The sequence below is a fragment of the Ixodes scapularis genome, unplaced genomic scaffold (assembly GCF_016920785.2).
Source record: "Ixodes scapularis isolate PalLabHiFi unplaced genomic scaffold, ASM1692078v2 PGA_scaffold2__306_contigs__length_199485367, whole genome shotgun sequence".
Classification (NCBI taxonomy): domain Eukaryota; kingdom Metazoa; phylum Arthropoda; class Arachnida; order Ixodida; family Ixodidae; genus Ixodes; species Ixodes scapularis.
In genome coordinates, this window is record NW_024609857.1 from 125,749,834 (window position 1) to 125,771,192 (window position 21,359).

Genomic DNA, 21,359 nt, shown 5'->3' on the forward strand with positions numbered 1-21,359 from the left:
TGGGCACAAAGCTTCACATTTTCGTCACGAAGAAGGTGAAAGTGCGTCAAGCGTGTGTGGCCAATTCTTAGGCGGCAGAGCAGAACCTCTACACGCCGTTCCTTGTGAAACGAGCTCTCCCACAGGGCCAAAATGGGTTTTATGACATGAAGCTTATTGTCATACTCTCTGTCCCACTCCAACTGCCATTACATCAAGAGTGATTTCTTCAAAAACGCCTTCAAATCTTGATGAGGTAATCCACAAGTTGCTACTAAATCCTTGGCAGATGCAGCCAATCTATCGGCTTTCTCATTCCCTGGAATCCCGACAAGACTCGGCACCCAACAAAATTTTATGTCATGTCCGAGTCGGAGGGCTCCATGTAATTTACCTCGTACATGTAGGGTAAAAATATTATTTGTAGGGAGCAGTGAGGAGACAGCCAGTAATGCGCTTTGAGAATCAAGAAAGAGAATAGCTTTCCTTATATTGTTTTTTAGTATGTGATCAACAGATAGTAAAATGACATAAAGCTCTGCAGAAAAGATGCTTGCCACACAGTTAAGTTGAAGAGATTTCATGAAGGAACCAGAATATACTGCACAGCCAACAAAAGACGAGGATTTCGACCCATCGGTATAGAATTCAGTGTAACCTCTATATGTCTCCTGGAATGAAAGGAACTCCTGCTGGAGAACTTGTGTGGAGGTAACCCGCTTACTGCATTTTGTAAGTGTCCAGTCGCAAACGATTGGGACTTCGTCCCAAGGAGCAACTCTGTCTCTGTAATTTAGCACGGCAATATCATGAAGTGAGACATGAAGGGAAGCACTGAAATTTTGAATGCGAAAGTTGAGTGGCCGTATACAATGCTCGGCTTGTTTTCAAAAAAGTCGAGAGGAACGATGGTTTTGAATGGCACTGTAAACTGGGTGTTGTGGATTAGAATAGACCCGATAAGCATAACAAAGACTCAGGTACTGTCTGCGTTTCTCAAGCGACATCTGATGTGTATCGGCATATAGGCTTAACACAGGTGATGTGCGAAATGCACCGGAGGCAAGTCTGAGCCCTAAGTGGTGAACGGGATCTAGCATCTTCAAAGTAGAGGATCGTGCCGAATCATACACGACTGCACCGTAGTCAAGGCGAGACCGAACTAGGGAGTTGTATAATCGTAAGAGGCATCGCCTGTCCGATCCCCATGAAATGTGGGACAACACCTTGAGAACATTTAAAGAACTTAAGCATTTGCGTTTCAACTCCTTCAAATATGGCACAAAAGAAAGCTTCCTGTCAAAGATTACACCGAGAAATTTGTGTTCCTGTTGAACAGATATGTCTATGTTATTGAGATGCAAAGTGGGTTCCAAAGACAGTCCCCGGCGCAATGAAAAGGGAACACAAACAGTTTTTTCGGGAGAAAACTTGAAACCGTTTTCATCCGCCCATTTGCTCATCCTGTTGATAGTGAGTTGTAGTTGCCGTTCACAACTTGAGAGGTTACATGAAGAGAAGGAGATCTGCACGTCGTCTACATAAAGAGAATAAGATACCGATGGCGGTATCACCCTTGCAAGACTGTTGATCTTAACAGCAAAAAGGGTAACGCTTAAAACTCCTCCTTGAGGGACCCTATTTTCTCGGCAAAAAACATCTGACAGTGTGCCACCTAAGCGAACCTGAAAGGTTCGTTTGGTTAGGAAGTTTTGTATGCACTGAAGCGATCGACCACGCACACCGCAGTTGTACAGATCTTGAAGGATTCCATACCTCCATGCGGTCTCATATGCTTTATGCATATAAAAAAATACTGAAACGCAATGTTGTCGGTGCACAAATGCCTCACGAATAAGGGTTTCTAAACGAACCAAGTGATCTGTGGTTGATCGTCTCTCTCGAAATCCACACTGGTTAACATAAAAAAAGTTCTCAGCCTCCACAAAATAAAGAAGACGCCGATTAATGAGCCTTTCATATGTCTTCTCCAGGCAACTAGTGAGTGCGATGGGGCGGTAGCTTGGGGGGATGGAGGGATCTTTTCCATGTTTCAAGAGAGGTATAACATGAGCACATTTCCAGCACTGAGGGAACGCATCTTGTTTCCATAGGTGATTAAAAAAAGTCAGCAAATGGCAAAGTGATTCAGGGGACAGGTGTCTAAGCATTATGGGTGAACTCAAAGTGCTACTTTGAGTTCACCCATAGTGAATGGTTTATTGTATGAAACAGTGGCAGACCCTAAGATCGAGATTGACTGCTTTTCAGCAATAGACTGCAATTTCTTAAACTTTGCGCTGAAATTTGAGCAACTACTGATAAGCTGAAAATGTTCGCCAAGGATGTTTGCTTGATCTTTAAGTGATACAGAGGAGGAGGAAAAGAGAGGAGTTCGAAAGGATTGGTAATCTCCCCGGACCTTCCGCAGGCGGTCCCACACTTCTTTTAAGGGTACAAAGCTATTTAGGGCTGAAATATATTTAACTGACGATATCTTTTTGGCTTGTTTTCTCATCCATCGAGCCTTGGCTCTGCTTTTTTTAAATTCTATCAAGTTAAGAGGCGTCGGATATCGGCGGAAGATTCCCCAAGCCCTATTTTGTTTCTTTCGAGTGGCCGTACACTCATCGTTCCACCAGGGTTTGCATCTCCTGGGGAGCTTACCAGAGGTTTGTGGGATAGACGATGTAGCAGCATTAATTAAACATTCAGTGACATAAGTTGTCGCCTCCTCTGCAGACATACTAGTAAATAAAGAGGGGTCAAACACAGCTTCTGAGCCAAACAGAGCCCAGTCGCCCTTCTCAAACTTCCACCTTGGAAGGCGGGTCGAAAGCGAAGGAAGAGGTATAACTGTTTCTAAAATTATGGGGAAGTGATCGCCTCCAAAAGGATTATTTAAAACCTTCCACGAAAAACATGAAAGTAAAGATAGTGATGATATGGAAAGATCTATTGATGTGAATGTGTTATGAAAAGAGCTAAAAAAGGTTGGTTCTCTCTTATTCAAAAGACAGAGTCCAGATAGCGATAGGAGCCGTTCAATAACTCCACCGCGAGAATCTTGACGAGAGCTTCCCCACAAAGGATGGTGGGAATTAAAATCACCTAAGATTAAAAAAGGTTTCGGCAGCTGATCTACGAGGCCTTGGAGTTCATGGAGATGCGATGGACTGTTAGGTGATAAAAATAAAAGGTAAAAATAAAAAAAAAATAAACTAAAAAACAGAGCGAAACATAAGATGACATCACTATGGTTTAAAATCAATTTTTACACGTGGAGCGTTTTTCTTTTTCGACGTATCTGCCTGCCTCCCAGTGGAGTCACTGGGGGCAGAGAAAGGAAACACCGATCCTGACGAGGGAGCCTCCTCGTCGGATCTGGGCCCAGTCTCGTCCATGGGCTCCTCATGCGTCGCCGACGGCCGCCCCTGAGGGGTCGACTGCCGCGACGGCTGACCAGGCCTATTCGGATCAGAGGTGCGGGGTGGCCGGCCCCGACCAGGGGGGGCCTTCCCCTGCTCTGAGGTGGATGCTAGTGAGCCAGCATCCACCCTGGGCTTGGGACCCGGTGCCACTGGCACCGCCCCTGTGGGTTTAGGAGGGGACTTCAACGAGAGCCGCAGATCATCCGGAGACGTCTGGGTTCCCGTCGATGCCGTCACTGGTCGTGCCGGTCCCCTGCGCACAACCTCGGCATATCCACCCTTCAATAAGAAAGAAAATCGTTTCTTTGCTTCTACGGATGGTATGTTTTCTTTGGCTTTCAGCGTCAGTACTTCTTTTTCTCGTTTCCAGAGGGGGCAGGAACGCGAGTATGAAGGGTGGTTACCTTCGCAGTTCGCACATTTTGGCTCATTGTCACAGTTGTCGGCAACATGTTCTCTGCTTGAGCACTTAGCACATGTGTCGGCCCCCCGACAGCTACGTGACTCATGGCCGAACCGCTGGCACTTAAGCACCGTTGGGGGTTCGGCACGTAGGGTCGGACTCTGCACTGGAGGTAGCCTGCCTTTACAGTCGCAGGGAGAGTGGTGCTGTCAAAGGTTAGGATGATGTGCTTCGTTTTTCGTCCGTTGCCATCACGACGAATATTGATTCGTCGCGCAGCGACAACTCCTTGGCTGGAAAGGCCCTCCACCAGCTCTGCATCCGATGTGTCTAGCAGGTCGTCCTCGTAAATAACCCCTTGGACAGTATTCAATTTGCGAGGTGGAGTAACAGTGACTTCGTAGTCCGAAACAGAGTTGAGTGCCAAGAGGGCATCACTTTGCTGTTTCGTACTGATCTCTACAAGGAGGTCTCCGGATGCCATTTTCTTTGCATGAAAGTTCTTACCAACAACGCCTTCTATTACCATGGCTACAAGGAAGGCGGACAGTTTGCCCAGTGGCTTTTCATTTTCGGAGTGCAAAACAAGAACCTTTGGGAATTTGAAAAGATCAGAGGTCTTAGTTGGAATGTCAAGGACTTCAGTGCGGGTCCTTTTCAGGGCCAGATCAGGTGGTTTAGTTCTGGACTGAACTGAATCATCCTGGTTGGACCAAGCCAGCACACCCGTCTACGAGAAGCAGGGGCCGAAGCGGTGTATTGCATTGCCCGGGGGGCCCCGAAGGGTCCAAACACACCCCGGGCTCAGCTGAACCACCAGAGTCCCTTTTTTCCCGGACACGGGTTAAGCTACGCACAGCCAGGCGTGGGTGGACAAACCCACATGGCTCGGGCTTCGTAGTGACGCCACTCACCAAGCACCTACTATAAAGTAGGTGCCCCCTGCGTGCGGGTATGGTGGCCCACGTGGCTGGGGTCCGTGGTGACGCTACTCACCCAGCACCTAGCACCTAAGGTGCAGGCGCCCCCTGCGGAGCTCGTGGTCCGTGGAGACGCCACTCTCCAAACACCTGCTTTCACAGGTGCCCCCTGCGGGGAACAGCTAACAGTTCATTCAGTTTCGTGCTGGGATCAACACTGTAGTTTGTCCTCTTTCCAGAATTAGAGTCACGTGTTAGAAACTTGAGCATCTCCTAAAACTGTCAGGTTACACCGCCTATTCCCAAGTGCACCAGACCTCCTGGAAATCTCAGTTTGGACGCGTTGCCAGAAAAATCCTGTCCCGTAGGTCACAAGAAGCAGCTTCTCTCGATGGTATCGCTATACCAGCAGAGACGTCTGCTGGTATTATCTTATTGAACCCATTGAAAAAAAAAAAATCTAGCGAAAAAGGCCCTGTCAAATTTATTTACACAAATACGCAACTCTACTAAGACATTTAGGCTTCCCGTAAGGGTATTAAACTTAAAATAGGAGACACCTCTAGTACGTACTACCATTCGTTCTGTCACCGTTCTCATCTGACTGATTTTAATTTCAAAATTGCCTTAAAATGTACTAATAAACAGTCAAAATCGTCATCCTTCTGGATTTTATTGCGAATCTTCTACGCCCTCAGGGGAAAATCTAAGGGTCGTACGACCTTCATTGTATCTTCATAATGAATCTAAAAACTAATCAATACCCTGGTGCATCCCTGAAACCCAGGTTTGTGTAGCGAAATTTGCCCATTGAGTGACGAGAGGGTAAATCCGCCTTAAAGGAGCCATGAAATTTTTTTTCTACAGTCGCTAAATACTACTTAGAAGCACTCCCTAACGTTAATACTGAACAAACTTGCCTTCGTTTTTCTTTTTCTTTCTAGGCAATGGCAGTCGCCAAAGAATTCGAGAAATCTGAGCATCGTTCATCCCCTCAACTCCGAGCCAGAAGAAGCGGCCACGTGGCCTGGTGCCTATTCGCGGCGAGAAGTTTGGGAGTTGCCACCTGGTGGAACTCTTATATAACCCAGAGTGAGGATATTTCAACTTCCTCTGCGGGTGCAAGCACGTGAAATGGCAAGCTTTTATGCGCTATGAAAATTAAAACATAACTGCGTGGGTAGCATGTGCACTTCCCATAGTGAGGAAAGCAGAAGGGCCCCTTGCGAGTTTCTCACCACAAATCCTATGCAACCAACGTCAATCATAGCCATGCGCTGGGGTTGGCAAAGTAGAAAACGCGTGCTGAGCTCCAAGCATTGTCGAAGTCCGGCTATTCTCATCACCGCCATGGTTGGACACGAACCACTATCCCAGTGTCCGCCTCACTGAACGTTACGAGCCGACGTCGAGTGCTCATGCAGTTTTCGTGTCCAATTGATAAGCCGCGCTCGACTAACGTCAGGCGGGTGTTTTCGAGCCCACAATTACGTCATCAAGCTTTGCGAATGCAAGACTGAAAGAAATAGTCCCCTCTTATCCTCGGAACTTCACCGCGACAAAAAAGCCTCTGAGTCAGTGGCGGTCTGTGCGAGTATACTTCGGCCAGACTAGGACCAGTACGCTTCTGCAAAGTCATGATCACTCGAACCCGATATCGTTTCATGACCCCTGTAAGGGTGAACGGAATATAGCACTCCACGGCTCGGAGCACGTGGAGTGAGAGCTCACGCTACAGGGCACAACCCAAAAACATAATCTCTCCCCCCCCCCCCCCCCCCCCCAATTCGTCATGCGGTCGTGTATCCCTATTGCGTGATGCAGATTAGAGACCTCCGGCTGAGGTCTCAATTGCACAGACTCAATTTATCATCTACAACGGAGACATCATTTCGGTGTCTAAACACACACACACACACACACACACACACACACACACACACACACACACACACACACACACACACACACACACACACACACACACACACACACACACACACACACACACACACACACACACACACACACACACACACACACACACACACACACACACACACACACACACACACACACACACACACACACACACACACACACACACACACACACACACACACACACACACACACACACACACACACACACACACACACACACACACACACACACACACACACACACACACACACACACACACACACACACACACACACACACACACACACACACACACACACACACACACACACACACACACACACACACACACACACACACACACACACACACACACACACACACACACACACACACACACACACACACACACACACACACACACACACACACACACACACACACACACACACACACACACACACACACACACACACACACACACACACACACACACACACACACACACACACACACACACACACACACACACACACACACACAGAAACGCGCGTACAATAGTGGGTAGAGCTCAAGGCATGTAGCATTGAGGTCTAACCACTATCCTGTCAATCAAAGCCACTCAGAGCAAGGCGTCGTTCTGACGTCACCGCGATTACTGCGCAAAAAGAAGACTTGCTCTCCGCATAGAAACACTAGAAACACAGCCTCGCATAACTTATAGAAAACGACAAAAGATTTGAGTCAGATGCTGGACCAACTACTAAGCACCGAGAATCCGCACTATCAATATGTTTAATATTTCTACAGGAATGCGAGCAAAACCTTAACGTTGAAAGGTAGTCTAACAGTTCGTTGTCGCCGCCACGTAGGCCACCTCTCCTAAGGTTACATTGGAGCCGCATATTAACTGCTTTGCAGCTGGCCTCCATCCGCGTCATAAGCATTCTTCAAGTCAAAACGATGCAGTTTGGCGTCAGTGACCTCCGCAAGTTCACGAAGCTTAGTGCTTCGACAAATGAAAATGCTTGCGATGTATGATCAACGAGTGTCAGGACGACGTCGTCAATCTTACTTTGAAAGACCGGCGCTGAAGCTTTGAACAAACTGCGGCGTTCTCATTTTGGGTAGTACAACCTCACCTGATTGGGCCTCGCGCAAAATGTGCCGTCTTCGCCTTGCTTTTTTCCTGCTTTATATCGCTGAAGGACGGTAAAACACCCTTTGACTTCCGAAATCGGAGGTTAAACGTCGTAAGACAATCGAAAGTGCCAGATGCATGCCACCACCGGTAGGGTACGCGTATCTTACCTCTGTGAGGTGACATCAGAGTATATTTCGTGTCACAACCTTTTCACCTGACTTTTTTTCGTATGTTTTTTAGTTTGGAATGCGTAAATCGGCGTCTTACGGCCCACGTTCTTAGCGTCGTAGCTTTGACCTGTGCTTCGACGGCGCTTGAATTTTTGTTGTTTCTTTCTATTCTCCTCGTGATCGCGTTGTGCACCAGACTAGGTTCGCTTCTACAGTGAGGCACCTTGAGACGCGCAAGTTTTTACTGCCCCCAAAAAGTTCTAAAAGCACCTTTTTGCAGCGCCCTCTGGACAGCGCAGGGGTCCTACAGGAACTAGGGCGCCTTACTTTTTCAGGAGATTTTCAAAGTTAGACAACTGGCTAAAAAGTAACCGCTAAAAAAAACAACAACAATAAGAACACTGGTGCGCTTTACGTAGGTAATGGGAATTTGACTATACTATACAGAATTAAATGTCGGGATTCCCTACCATTTGCAAATGCCGCGGCAAAATAAGAAACCCCACGCAAAAAATTAACTTGCTGGCGAATAAATTGCATATCACCCTCGATAGCAATATTAAGTGCTCCCAAATTATCCGCGAAAAGCAAAGAGGTAGAGGGGCTTAGAGTGATAAACCGGAAGTTCCGAAGTGGCACCCCCTCGGTTGCCGCCATGTTTTACGCAAATGTGACCACTCGTCACGTTACCTCACAAGACCCGTGACGTCGCAGGTAAGATGGCAGCGCCCAGAGCTGGCGGATGCGAGTTTGTTCGGTGCGCGGCAGCCGTGATGTGCAGCGGATTTCCGACGATTTCGGGCTTTTTCGTGCTCGCTGACGCAGGTATATTGTGAAAATATGAAGGAATGAGACTTTATACCCTTTTTGCGCAAGATCGCTCTGGATCATATGGATATTAACACCTGTGAGACAGCATCAGCCGTATCGCCGTACCGGTGCTCGGATTCCGGGATGTGTTCGAGGATCGATAGAACTTTGAGTGATTTTAGCATGAAATTTTCGCGTTCTCTTAGCTTTGTTTGAACATTGAATTGGCTATGAATCGACGCGAAAGGTATACGTCGCGTTAGGGCCTAGGAGAAGTTGTTTCAGGCCTGCGTCACCGAATAACCATAGCAACTTTTAGCGAGGAAGCTCCTGCGCCCTTTGTGCTAATCGGCGATTCTACATTCGATCGCCTTTCTTCCTTTTCTGGTGAGTGCGAAGTGCACACTTATTTTCAGCTACGAGGATGACGTTTTGTTGAGTGTGGGGATGAATAAATCGTTGCTGGCACCTGCTTCAAAGCTATTCGACTTGCAATAACAACAACTGTTTTGGTGTATGCATAGATTAACTGCACCTTTTCCTCTTTCGTATGATTTATTGCAGCAATACTTTTTTTTTTCATCAAAACTGCATTGTATTAGTCAGTTAATTATTTACTTGGTCTAATTACCTGGATAAGATGATTCATATTTGTGTTCATCCCTTGCCTGAAGAGCAGTCTTGTTGAAAAATGTTGACCATTCCTTTCGGTCTCTTCAATAGCCTTTTTTTTTTAAAGTGTGGGTTGTCTATACTTCGTATCATTGTAACCTGGAAAAGGACAACCGCCACAGCCCCTTCGAGCCAATCAGAGAGACAGAGCGAAGGTGTGTGACAAATCTGTGCAGACGAGCACTCTGAGTGACATGTTGTCATGTGCCTCTGTCCAACGTGCATATTGGCTCACCGAGACTGTAGCCTTTGCCGTCTGCCAAATTCTGATAAAACAAATTACAGTAGCTACTACTCTAATTACCCCAGGCTTTCATACTTTGGTCATTTGTTCGACAAGAATGTTACGTCCGCCATCACTGTGAACTCGGCTCAGCGCCCATTGGACTCGAATGCTGCATTAGCATTTGACGTGAACTGGGGCCCATTTGTGTGCTTTACGCCGAAAAAAATGGCAACAGTTGTGTTGCTTGATGGGTTTCTGCAAAGGGTATACGTTAAGGAAGTGTCCTGCTATATAACAATGCATCAACACATACGACAAAAGTATATGCTCAGAGGTGTGTTCAGGAAAAGTGGAATGAATGCAGCCCAATGCAACAAGTCTGCCAGTCTGGTATGTCCCATCAATTAATATTGAAGGGTCAGAGATCCGAGTGTCCTCAAAAGGACCTGCGCGTGTGGTGAACACAATTCTTGGTGTATAAACTGTCAAGGCATAAAGGCAAGCGGAAATAGGTTTATCTGGTTAGTGTATCAAATATTTATTTCCACTGCATTACATAATTATTGATTCTTAGTTAATGGTTCTAGAACAAGTTCTTTCTGCGACAGTCTCCTGTCAGGCGTTCAATCGTAATACCTCTGGACCTTGTTGTGGGATGACGCTCCTGGCACGTTGGTGTTCAGTTTGGTCGAGTAGCAACTTTAACCGACTGATGCCGTCTTGTAATCATACGTCATGTGCTCCTACTGACATCTGATGCACTGAAGCTGCAGGGCTGGCTTCTAATCCGCAAAATTTTCCTAGTAGTTTTCTGCATCAATGCAGCAAGCTCGGGCATGTATTGGTTATATGGCTGTGCCTTTTGCTGCACCGTTGACTTGATAGCTGGCAACAATGTTTGCTATCCAAGCCATTTCACTTCTATTTCGTAATGGAGATTTATTGTGCATCCCATGACCACTGCAACTTGTGCAAGTCTTGTGTGGCACAGTGAAGTCTCGTGATGCTTGCAGTCCACTTTTGAGAGAAACCAACCATTCTATTTCTTAAGGTCACTGAGGGGCATTTTCCCTCAAAGTTGGAAATTGTGTGCTTCATGGCGTGGACACAGATAATTAGTGTCAGCAAATTATTAGGTATTGTCCTTGGGCGACATCCGACACCAGATCAACTCTCCTTGCATTACCGCTCACCTGCTTTGTCGTGCTTACCTCCCGTCCAGATGAAGTAGATCACGAGCTTCGGGGTAATGTCGGCACCAGGGACAAAGACCGCCGAAGATAATCCTCAATCTTCCCCGGACGCTCGTCAAGACGTGGTCGAGGGTCGTTCGGCACGAACCCTTGCAAGCCAATTCATTGGTACGGGCACCTCCAGTAGACAAGGTCGGCCTCATGCAGTGGTAGCAGAGTGGTTTTCGGTTGACCATTCGCAGTACCTCCGTCTTCCTCGGTGTACTTTGTTCAGCGCGGACCTACACTGGTTCTTCTCGATATCGGGAATGCTTCGGCATTGGGGTATTTCGTTGAATTGGCATTGAATAGTAACAGGTAGCCGGTGGGGGTCGTTGTGACTTTGTGGCATAAGTCGCCCTCGTTTCGTCAGATGCCGCTTCGCTCGAAGAAGTCTCCAGTTGAAATGCCTGTCAAACTTCTGAAAAAATCTCGGCGATCAAAATTAAAACCGGGCAACTGATGGCAGGAACTAGCTTCCTTATCTCCTCCCGGGCACCGTTGTGAATGATGTCACGGATGCCTGGGGGGCTGGCGTCGAAGTTGCAGCTGGACGACTTGAGTGTCGCGACGCTGGGGAGTTTTTAATAGTGACGTGCTCGGGCCTGCAGTGTGCATTCAATGTTGGAAGCTGCATTGATATGAACCCTTCGACTGTTGTCGTGGGGTTGCGGACAAGGCTGCTGAACGTGTCCCTCACATGAGGAACATGGGATTCTTAGCTTCTTGTCTTCTGTAGCATCCGGGTTGGCGTGGGTGCTCGATCACAAGCAAAACATCCTCCACGAAGGCGGTGACGCTCTCGTTGGGCCGTGTCCTGGACAGAATCGGGACTTCGGCTCTCTCTTGTCAATGTTTGCTGATGAACATGCACTTCAGCTCGGTCTTGCAAACTTCCCACGACGTAAAGGAGGATTCGTGGTTCTCAAACCAGTGCCTCACAGTTTCTTCCACGAGAAGTATAGGTTCTGCAGGAGCTGGTTGTCCATCTACCCACTGTGGCGGGCGACACGGTCATATTGTTCAATCCAGCCCTCGACGTCCTGTGCACCTTGCGTGAAAGGGCATCGGAGTGCGAGGTGCGACGGGCATGCAAACGATGGTGGGAGCGACCGTGGTTTGCTGCGACAGGGTTGTCATTGTTGACTTAGTCAGCTTCGGTTTTTCTGGCAAAAGACCAAATTCCGTTGGTTCTTGCTGATAGCAGCGCCTGGCTTGGATTTCATGTTCTTCGTGGTGTATTTCCGAGTTTCGCCCTTGTGGTACTCGCTCGTCTTGCAATTTTGCTGCCGGGCTTGGGATAGGACTTGGTTCACGGCTCGCCGTGGGTTTAAGACTCGGGATAATATGCCACCCGTGTCTTGTTATCGGGCAACTCGGCTGAGGAGCCACGAGGGTAGACACAGAGTGAAGGGCTATGGGTAAAGTGCGCAGCACCTCCACCAGAACATACAATGACAGCTGAGCATGGCCTGGAACTTTCCAGAATAGTAAACATTGATAGAAAATAGGACTGGAGCAAGCATCCGCGACAATATAACAAAACAGACAGAAAAGAGTCTATCCTGACCACTAAAGAAGCTGCACTGCTTTAGTGGCATTCTGTCCGAATAAATCCTCTCCTTCGGGGTCTGGCGACTGCCGTGGACGAGCTGAACTGAAATCGATGTGAGACCACTTTTCTGGTAATGAGCCGCTGTAGACTGCCGTCGCAAAGCGGCGTGAATGGGTGGACTGGGTAGGTAACGCGCGCGATGAAATGTCCACACAGCTTGCAATTCGCGTAACGAGTGTTGAAACTTTGGTGTCGACGAAACGTGCGACAGACCAGCGGACTCAATACCAACTGCAACACCTGTGCTCAGTGAAGGTGCACGTCTACGCCAGAAGACTTTAGTAGGCAACACAGCATCACCTAAAGCACGGCACAGGAACTACCAGCTTGAAGGCAGCTCTTCGGCGCGCCGCACACCTGTGCTCCGTAAAAGAGCACGTCTACGCCGAAACAATTTGGGAAGCAGCACAGTATCACTTAGCACGGCACGGGAACTACAAGCGGCAAGGCAGCTCTCGGTGCACCGCACAACCAAAGTGAGCCTTCGGGCATTTGAACGAAGCGACACCACGATTGCACACTGCCAAGCACGACTCACACAATATCCGTCGCTAAACTGTAGTGTATCCATACATTGCACACGCTTTACAGCAGATCTCGAAGGTTCCTACGGTCAACGAGAGCACAGAAACGTCGCCTTAAATTTTATCCTAGCGGTATCCGAATCAATCCGAGGTGCGAGCAACGTAGGGCAGATTGTCTCTTCCGTGGCAATATCGCCGTCGGTCACCAGCGAAATGCACACCGTTCCTCCGTATTTTCACCTTGTACCTACGTCAGACACCACGCTGAACTCTGAAGTCGCTGTCGGCCGGCTACATATGACGGCTTCTGCGCCTGAAATCAACATGCCGAGACGACCGACAACCAACAAAGCATCCGACAAGCTCCGGCCCAGCTGGGGCCAGCCGCTGCATGGGCGCTGCCATCTTTCCTGTGACGTCACGCATTTGGTTCGGTCATGTGACGAGTGGTCAAATTTGCGTACAATGGCAGCCGCCTTACGGGGGTCACTTTCGAGTGCAGACCGGAACCCCGGTTTATCGCTCTAAGCCCCTCTACCTCATTGGCGAAAAGATACTTTTTAGATTACGCGAGATATTAATTCAGAAGAAATAAATTCGAACTGAGTATATTTGGTGGGCATCCCGGTGGCGCTAAGCGTTGGCCAGGTTTCCCCCCATGCTAAAACATCCCTGGCCATCTCCACCGCGAGGCGGCAAAGTACAATCGGCCACGCGAGCGGCCCTCCGCGCTGGAGGGATACCCAACAATGTATACGACAATAATCAAGGTGAACTTACCTGAACGTGTCTCTTAAAGTTGACGTTGGTTGTTTTCGTGCACATAAAGAACTTTATTTGGGATTGGAAAGTAAAGATCGAAAGATTATACCGCCGTCACTCTGAATCTCACTGGGTGTGAACATAGATGCCACCTGATGACATGGCTATTTCGGGCAGGGATTCTTCAGGGCGAACGCAAACGACAGGGCACACCCTTCAGAAATATGTATTTAAATATTTTTAATGTTTACAAAAATGATTCGTAGGACTATCAATTTTTTTTAAAGCTCTTTAGAAGTTTCCTAGTGTTTCTTCCGACATATAATTAAATTCCTAGTTGAAGTTAACCACCGCGTTTCTTTAAAAATCACTTTTACGTAACGCCTGTTGAACTCTCATGAACATGCGTATAACTGAGTTTCTTACTATAATTAAACAACGCGTTGTTTTAAAAGTCTATTTTACGTAACATCTGTTTAATTTTTATAAACATATTTTTAATGGAGATCCTAGTTATAATTGGCCACCGCATTTCTCTAAAATTACTTTTTATGTAACTTTTGTTAAATTCGTACAAAGATACGTTTAATTGAGTTTCTTGATAAAATTGGCCACCGCGTTTGTTTAACATCTTTTGAACCATGGTTCAAAGCGCTAATAAGGCGAACACAAGCCGTAAGACAAACTCAGGCACTACTCACAACGGTATTTGAAAAAAAGAATATAGAGTTGTGAGTGGCGCCCATGTTTGACTCCTCTCTTTTGTGTCGCCTTATTAGCAATTTTAACCGTTGCTCAAAACATTAATCCCCAACTAACCCAACAACAACTACTTTTACAGTGCTTTAAAATATTTTTTGCGCAACTTCTGTTGAATTGAAAATGAGCTACTTTGTTTCTCTAGAATTTGTTTGTACGTAACTTCTAGTGCAGCGACATTAACACCTTCTGCTGTGGTTGTAGTAACATACAATGTGTTTATAGGAGTATAAAATTATGATGTGTCGTAACCGACTTTAAACTTTTATTTATTTTTATTTTATTTATACATACTGTTGGCCCCTTTCTAGGGCTGTTACAGGAGTGCAGTGATGAACAAATATACAGAAAGCAAGACTTTCGCAACAAACACAGTTTCAATACAACACTGCAGTTTACCCTTTCCACGCAATTAAATATTAAACACTGCCTAAAACGAAATACTCATTGCGATATCTAGTAAACGTTAGTTATTAATGCACCGCACAGTCACAAGTCAACACGAGCAACATTGGCATAGAATTACATATTATCACATGAAGACACATAAACTCAAATGCTATTGAAATAGCAGAAACACACTTAACTTAAGTACACTAAGCCAGAGCTGCTTAATATTGCCGCGAGCGCAGCTGACCAAGTAGGCAGCGCGCCCGTGGCCTGACGTTTGTCGCGCTTGCCTTCCTCGCAGAAGGTCAGGGTTCGATTCCTGGCCGCGTCTACACATTTTTGTTGACGCTGTAATGTGATGGTCTGGTAAATTCGAGAACCGTCTTGCTGATTCGAGGTTAGAATGTTCTACGCACCGAACCCTCTACGCTGAATGTTCCAGGAGCCCACGCGTGTACAAAAGGGGCTCCGCGTGGGACGCCGGAGTCAGTCTCGCCCCAGCGCTCAAACCTGCTGTTGCGCCGACTTCGACACCCGCGACGCTCTGCTCTTATCTTCTGTTTCCTTTTTTTTTTTTTTTTTGGGGGGGGGGGGGGGGGGCACAAGTTCGCCCCAATAAACGTTCCGTTTACTCAGTTATTCGCCGCCTCATCACTTGTCCAAAGACATCCAGGCCAAGCGACGTGCTCAGCCCCGGAAGGCTACCCTTCGCCGAAGACGCCGAAGCCCGAAGAAGCCGTCGTACCAGAGGTCAGTCTCCTGAATTGGGTTTGCTGCCGGACAAGCCCAAGCCGAAGAAGACGACGATGGCCAACCAGTCTTAGACGCAAGCCGCTTCTGCCATTATCTACCTGCCCGTCGCACCACGGACGGCTGCCACGTTCCACGGTGAACGCCACGAAAACGTCGAAGATTGGATCGACCAGTACGAACGCGTTGCCCGCCACAATGGTTGGACCAATCATCGACGGCTGCAAAACGTGTATCTGTCGCGCCCGAGGGGACTGCCAGGTACTGGTACAAAAACCACGCGTCTTCTTTGACATCGTGGGACGTTTTCAAGAACCAGCTGAAGGCGACATTTGTCAACCAGCACCGCCGAGAGAGAGCCGAAGGCTTACTTCGTACCAGAGCTCGAGTCCCTAACGAGAGCATCACCGGCTTCGTGGAAGACGTTCTGCGCCTGAGCGCCCGCGCCGACCCTCAGGCTACAGAAAAGAAGAAGGTTAGAATTCTCATGCGGTGCGTGAGAGACAAAATCTTCGGCGGCCTTGTTCCTAGGCCTCTGACAAAAGTCGAAGATTTTGTCACCGAGGCGACAAACATCGAGCGTGCCCTGCAAGCCCGAGCCAATCACTACCATCGACCACCCGGCCTCGCTGCCCTCGCGCCGTCTAGCTGTGACCTCGGCTCCAGTATGCCAGGCATTCGCGAGGTAATTCGAGACGTCGTCCGGGAAGAGCTCATGAAGCTGCTGCCTGCTGCCAACCAGCCGGCTTCGCTGTCGATAGCCAAAGTGGTACGCGAAGAAGTTCAGCGGGCAATTCAACCGGAGGCTCCTACCAGCGTAGCAACACCCGAGGAGCCTTCCCTGACCTACGCGGCAGAAGCTCGGAGACCGGCGCCAGCTGCCCGGCAGTATTCCACGCCGCCGCGATGTGAGCCAGAGCCGCAGACCTTCCGACGTCGGGAAGGGCAGCCCCAGCTCGTCCGTACTAAACAACCGGCGCCTGGGAAGACGGATCCGTGGTAGACGGCCGACACGCCCGCTGTGCTACCACTGCGGTGAAGCGGACCACATCTACAGTCGATGTCCCTAACTCCAGCTGTGCCTACGAAGGTTTGCACCCAACAACCCTCGACCACGTCTTGGAGAGCGACCTCGGGACATCGAGGACTACCTCCGCCGCTCGTCATCTCCTGAGTCGTCTGCCCGCCGACGATTCCGTTCATCGTCTCCGCAACGCTCGTCATCGCCCTTCCGCCGCTCTTCTCTAGAGAGCCTGTCACCCATCGCTTCCCGTCGGTAAAACTAGGCGCGGCAATGTCTGGAGGTGGTGTTGCTGAAGACGAACGATGCCAAGATCGTCCAAGATCGTCGGAGCTCTCCCACTCTAACGCCGCAACGCCCCGAAACGACGTTTCTGCAACAGTGTCGAATAACCTCAACGTTATCATCGACGGTCACGACGCGACGGCGCTCGTCGATACCGGAGCAGACTACTCCGTTTTGAGTGGGAGACTCTCTCGTCGCCTTCGGAAAGTTATGACGTCGCGGGACGGACCGCAGATACGAACCGCCGGTGGACATCTCATCACACCAGTCGGTATCTGCACTGCCCGCGTCGAGATCCATGGTGAGACGTGCCCTGTCAGGTTCGTTCTGGAAGACTGCGTGAGGGACGCTATCCTCGGAATGGACTTGCTCTGCGAGTATGGCGCCGTCATCGACCTAGGAGCAAACCGGCTGACGCTACGAAAACCTGCTCCACCACCGGAAGAACCCAAAGCTACGCGTCATCCGCGGACCGCGGTACGAGTCCTCGCAAACCACGTGAACTTACCGCCGCGGTCGAGTGTTTTAGTACCCGTAGGGATCGATGAGGCTTTCTGCGGCAAAGTTCTGCTCGAAGAAAGCCTCCAGCTGCTTCTAGGAAGAAGGATCTGCGTCGCAAGAGGCATCGCGGAGCTCCAAGACGGACACACTGTCGCACACGTAACAAACTTCTGACAGGAGGCTTAGCACCTTACGAAAGGCACCGCTGTGGGTCACACTGAGGCACTCTCGGACTCAGCCGCAATCGTCGGAATATCAGACGACCTCTTTTTGTGGCCACCCAAGACAACGCCGCCGTCGCAGTTCGACATCGACCCAACCCCGCCTACCCCACAACGACGAAAACTTAGTGACTTTCTCGCCGAGTTCGATGAGTGCTTCTCTCATCGTCAAAGGTGCGCCAGACGACCGTTGCGAAACATCGAATTGTTACTGAAGACGACGCGCTTCCTGTTCATCGGTCACCGTACCGTGGCTCTGTGAAAGAGAGAGAAGTCATCCAGACGCAGGCCTAGAAAATGCTCGACGACGACATTGTCCAGCCCTCAAGCAGTCCGTGGGTTTCACCGGTAGTCCTGGTGAAAAAGACGGGACTCTTCAGTTCTGCGTGGACTATCGCCGACTGAACGCCGTACCAAAAAAGGACGTCTACCCGCTGCCACGCATCGACGACACTCTGGACCGGCTACGGCACGCCCAATACTTTTCGTCGATGGACCTGAAGAGTGGGTACTATAACGAACAACCTTCGCGGCCGCACCTGGACGCGGAACGCCACCCCTTCTCCAACATTCCCGAGGACGCGCCTTTCGCTGATAACCTCAAGCCGGGATTATTTTCCCCGCTGCCCGGGTACCGTCGACAAAAGAGCAAGACAAGCCGTCGTCGATGCCGGCTCAAGTTAGGTGCTGAAACCGAAATGCGTTCTCCTCGAGGCGTCCAAGCAGGACCCAACGGCCACGGTGATCCCTGCTAAGCCGAAAGAGGGAGATAAGCCGTGAACGGGAACTGCCCGGATATCGGCGTCCAAGGTGTTCCCCGTCCCAACTAAGGAGGGGGACGGTATCCTCCGGGCGTTCGTGCTCTCTTAGAGTCAACAAAACGATTAACCGGTGTGTCCGTTTGGGCGTGCTCATAGGCGGTGCCCGGACGTTTGGGAATGAGCTTCTCGGTGTCACCTCGACCTAGATTCCAAGACCAAGGCCAAATCTCCAGCGTCACTGAAGAAACAGCTGCCACTACAAGCCTTGAGGAACCGGAAGAGCACTTATCCTCTGTGTGTGCTTGTGCGTGCGAGTGGGCGGTGCCTGACCAGTTGGAAAACGGCGTCCTGGCCTAGGGACGTAGGGAAGGGGGACCTTATAAAAAGAGCGGTTTTACGCGCTCTTTCTGTGTTCGCACGTTGTTCTCATGCCGAACGGCAGACTGTACGTAGTATGTAAATAAACAGTTTGAGAGGAGACACCCTGGCTCGCTGCCAACTCTGCCCAATGTCCTGGGCGACGCATGGCTCCAGCGGAGATCGACTACATGGACAAGCCCCGAGTCTCTACAACTGGTGGCAGCGGTGGGATCGACAGCTACGACCATTGAGCGTCAGCAACAACGAATCTCATGGGCCGTGAGCCGAGTCTGGTGAGTGACGGCCTCTTTTCTCTGTCGCCAGGCCTGTAAGATCGAGGTGCATCTTGCAGGGGCGTAAGGAACTACCGAAAAGGCAATTTTAAGGTTGTTGTTTGTCGGTAGTGCAGAGTTTTGCCACCCAGATAGGTCACAGACATGGATCTGCAGCGTTTGCTAAAGTGTCAGTTGCTCGACTTGTGTGAGGAGCTCGGGGTAGACGCGAACATATCGATGAAAAAAACGGAGCTTGTTAAGGCTATCCAGGACGAAAAACTTGACAACGAGGAAATCGAAGAGATGTGGGAAAAAAATCGAAACAAAAAAAGGAGACGAAGCAAAATTCAAGGAATTAGAACTAGAAAAACGTCGTCTCGAGGTGGAGCTAAGCAAAACGAGCGGAGGACGGGAAACGGAGGTAGAGGGCACCCGAAGTCTCTATGACATGACCAAGCTTATTCAGGCTTTCAAGGTGGGACAGGACATGGGCCTCTACCTGGTAAACTTCGAGAGAGCTTGCGAGAGGGCCCGTTTTAATCGGGTATTTTGGGCCAGAAGGTTGCTGAGTGTTCTGCCATGCGAGGCAGCCGGGGTAATCGCGAGGTTATCCGCGGACGACTGGGGCGAATACGACCGCGTGAAGAGCTGCCTGCTCAAGAAGTATCGGTTGTCGGCAGAAGCGTTCAGACAGAAGTTCAGGGGCGTGACGAAAAAGTCGGAAGCCAGTTATGCGGAGTTCGCATACGAACTTCGGTCGTACCTCGTCGAGTGGATGAAGGTCGCCGAGTCGTATGACGACAAAGAGAAAATGCTGGAGACGGTCGCGCTCGAACAGTTCTGTAAGACTCTTCCTGAAAGCATGCCAACCTGGTTTCAAGATAAGTCAGGAGTAGACTCTGTTTACCGAGCTGCAGACCTTGCGGATGAGTACAGTTCCCGTAGAGGCGGGAAAGAGGGAATGAGGAGAGCCTTTGAGAAGGAAAGCGGGGATGAGCGGAAGGAAGGGGGCTGGAAAAGACCAGAGACGCGAAAGGAGGAAGACAAGGAGGAGAATATCTCCACGACCTCCCGGGGCAACGGGCCAGACAGTCGACAAAAGAAACTTTTTGGGGCGAGGAGGCCGATAAGGTGCTTCAATTGCCACGAAACTGGGCACATTGCCGCGGGATGTCAAAAACCAAAGGTGGTTTTCGCCTTAGCGAGTAAGTGCGAGGAGAATGAGGAGCTCCTGAGTCCGTATCTTTTCGACATGACAGTGAACGGAAAGTCGTGCCGCGTGTTGCGCGACAGTGGGGCTACCATTGACCTAATTCACCCGTCGTACGTTACCGAGACCCATTACAATGGGAAATGTAGCTGGATCAAGTCGGTGCTGGACGAGGGGAGCGTGTGTCTCCCTGTGGCCGATGTTCTGATTTCTGGACCATTCGGAGAGGGGCGTACTGAGGCGGCTGTTTCAGACAAACTGCCGCCACAGTACCCCTACCTATTTTCGAACCGAACAGACAGGAGTTTGAAAGAACAGGGCAAGAGCCTCGGGGAGGGACTCGTTCAAGCGCTCACGAGGGCTAAAGCCCGCGAGATTTCAACGCGGCTCAGTTATGACGAGGCTAGCCTAGGAAAACCGAAAGATCCGCCAACTGGGGTCTCGGAGCAAACCAGTTCCGGGGGAGCAGAGAAAGACCGGGGTAGTGAGGAAAACGTCGCGGTCGAAACAGAAACTCGCCAGGAACAGCTAACCGAAACGAACTAGTTAATATTGCCCCCGGCGTCAAGAAACTTTCAGAAACTCGTGTCCGTAACGAAGGAAGTTCTCATCAAGGAGCGAAGGGCTGATCCTAGTCTAGATAAGATTTGGGAAACCTCCAAGGAGGGCGTGGCTAGCAAAAACGTTACATTTCCTGTAAGAGATGGCGTGCTGTACCGACACTACCGAGATCGGTCGGGTCGCACGTTTGATCAGGTGGTAGTGCCGGAGAAATATCGAGCGGATGCGTTGCGTCTGTGCCACGGAGCGGGATGGTCCGGTCACTTGGGCAACAAAAATACGAAAGAACGGCTCATCACTTAATTCTACTGGCCGGGATGCCTCCGAGATTCCGAGTCTCAGGTGCGGGCATACGATGTCTGTCAGAAGGTGGGCAAACCCAATGAAACGTGCAAAGCGCCCCTGGGACTCGTACCCATAATCTCGGAGCCATTCAGGCGGGTGGTCATTGATG

The 21,359-nt window shown here is 49.6% G+C and overlaps 1 protein-coding gene across 1 annotated transcript; it reads left to right on the top strand.

Annotated features, from left to right (window-relative positions):
• Positions 1-19,582: 19,582 nt before the first annotated feature.
• LOC120838157 lies at positions 19,583-20,890 on the top strand. The gene has a single exon (XM_040207929.1). It carries the CDS (start codon positions 19,583-19,585, stop codon positions 20,888-20,890), a length of 1,308 nt encoding a protein of 435 aa, XP_040063863.1.
• Positions 20,891-21,359: the final 469 nt, after the last annotated feature.

Bases quoted from the DNA above. Each gene is read 5' to 3' on its own strand.
- LOC120838157 (XM_040207929.1), top strand. From the start codon at position 19,583: ATGACCAAGCTTATTCAGGCTTTCAAGGTGGGACAGGACATGGGCCTC.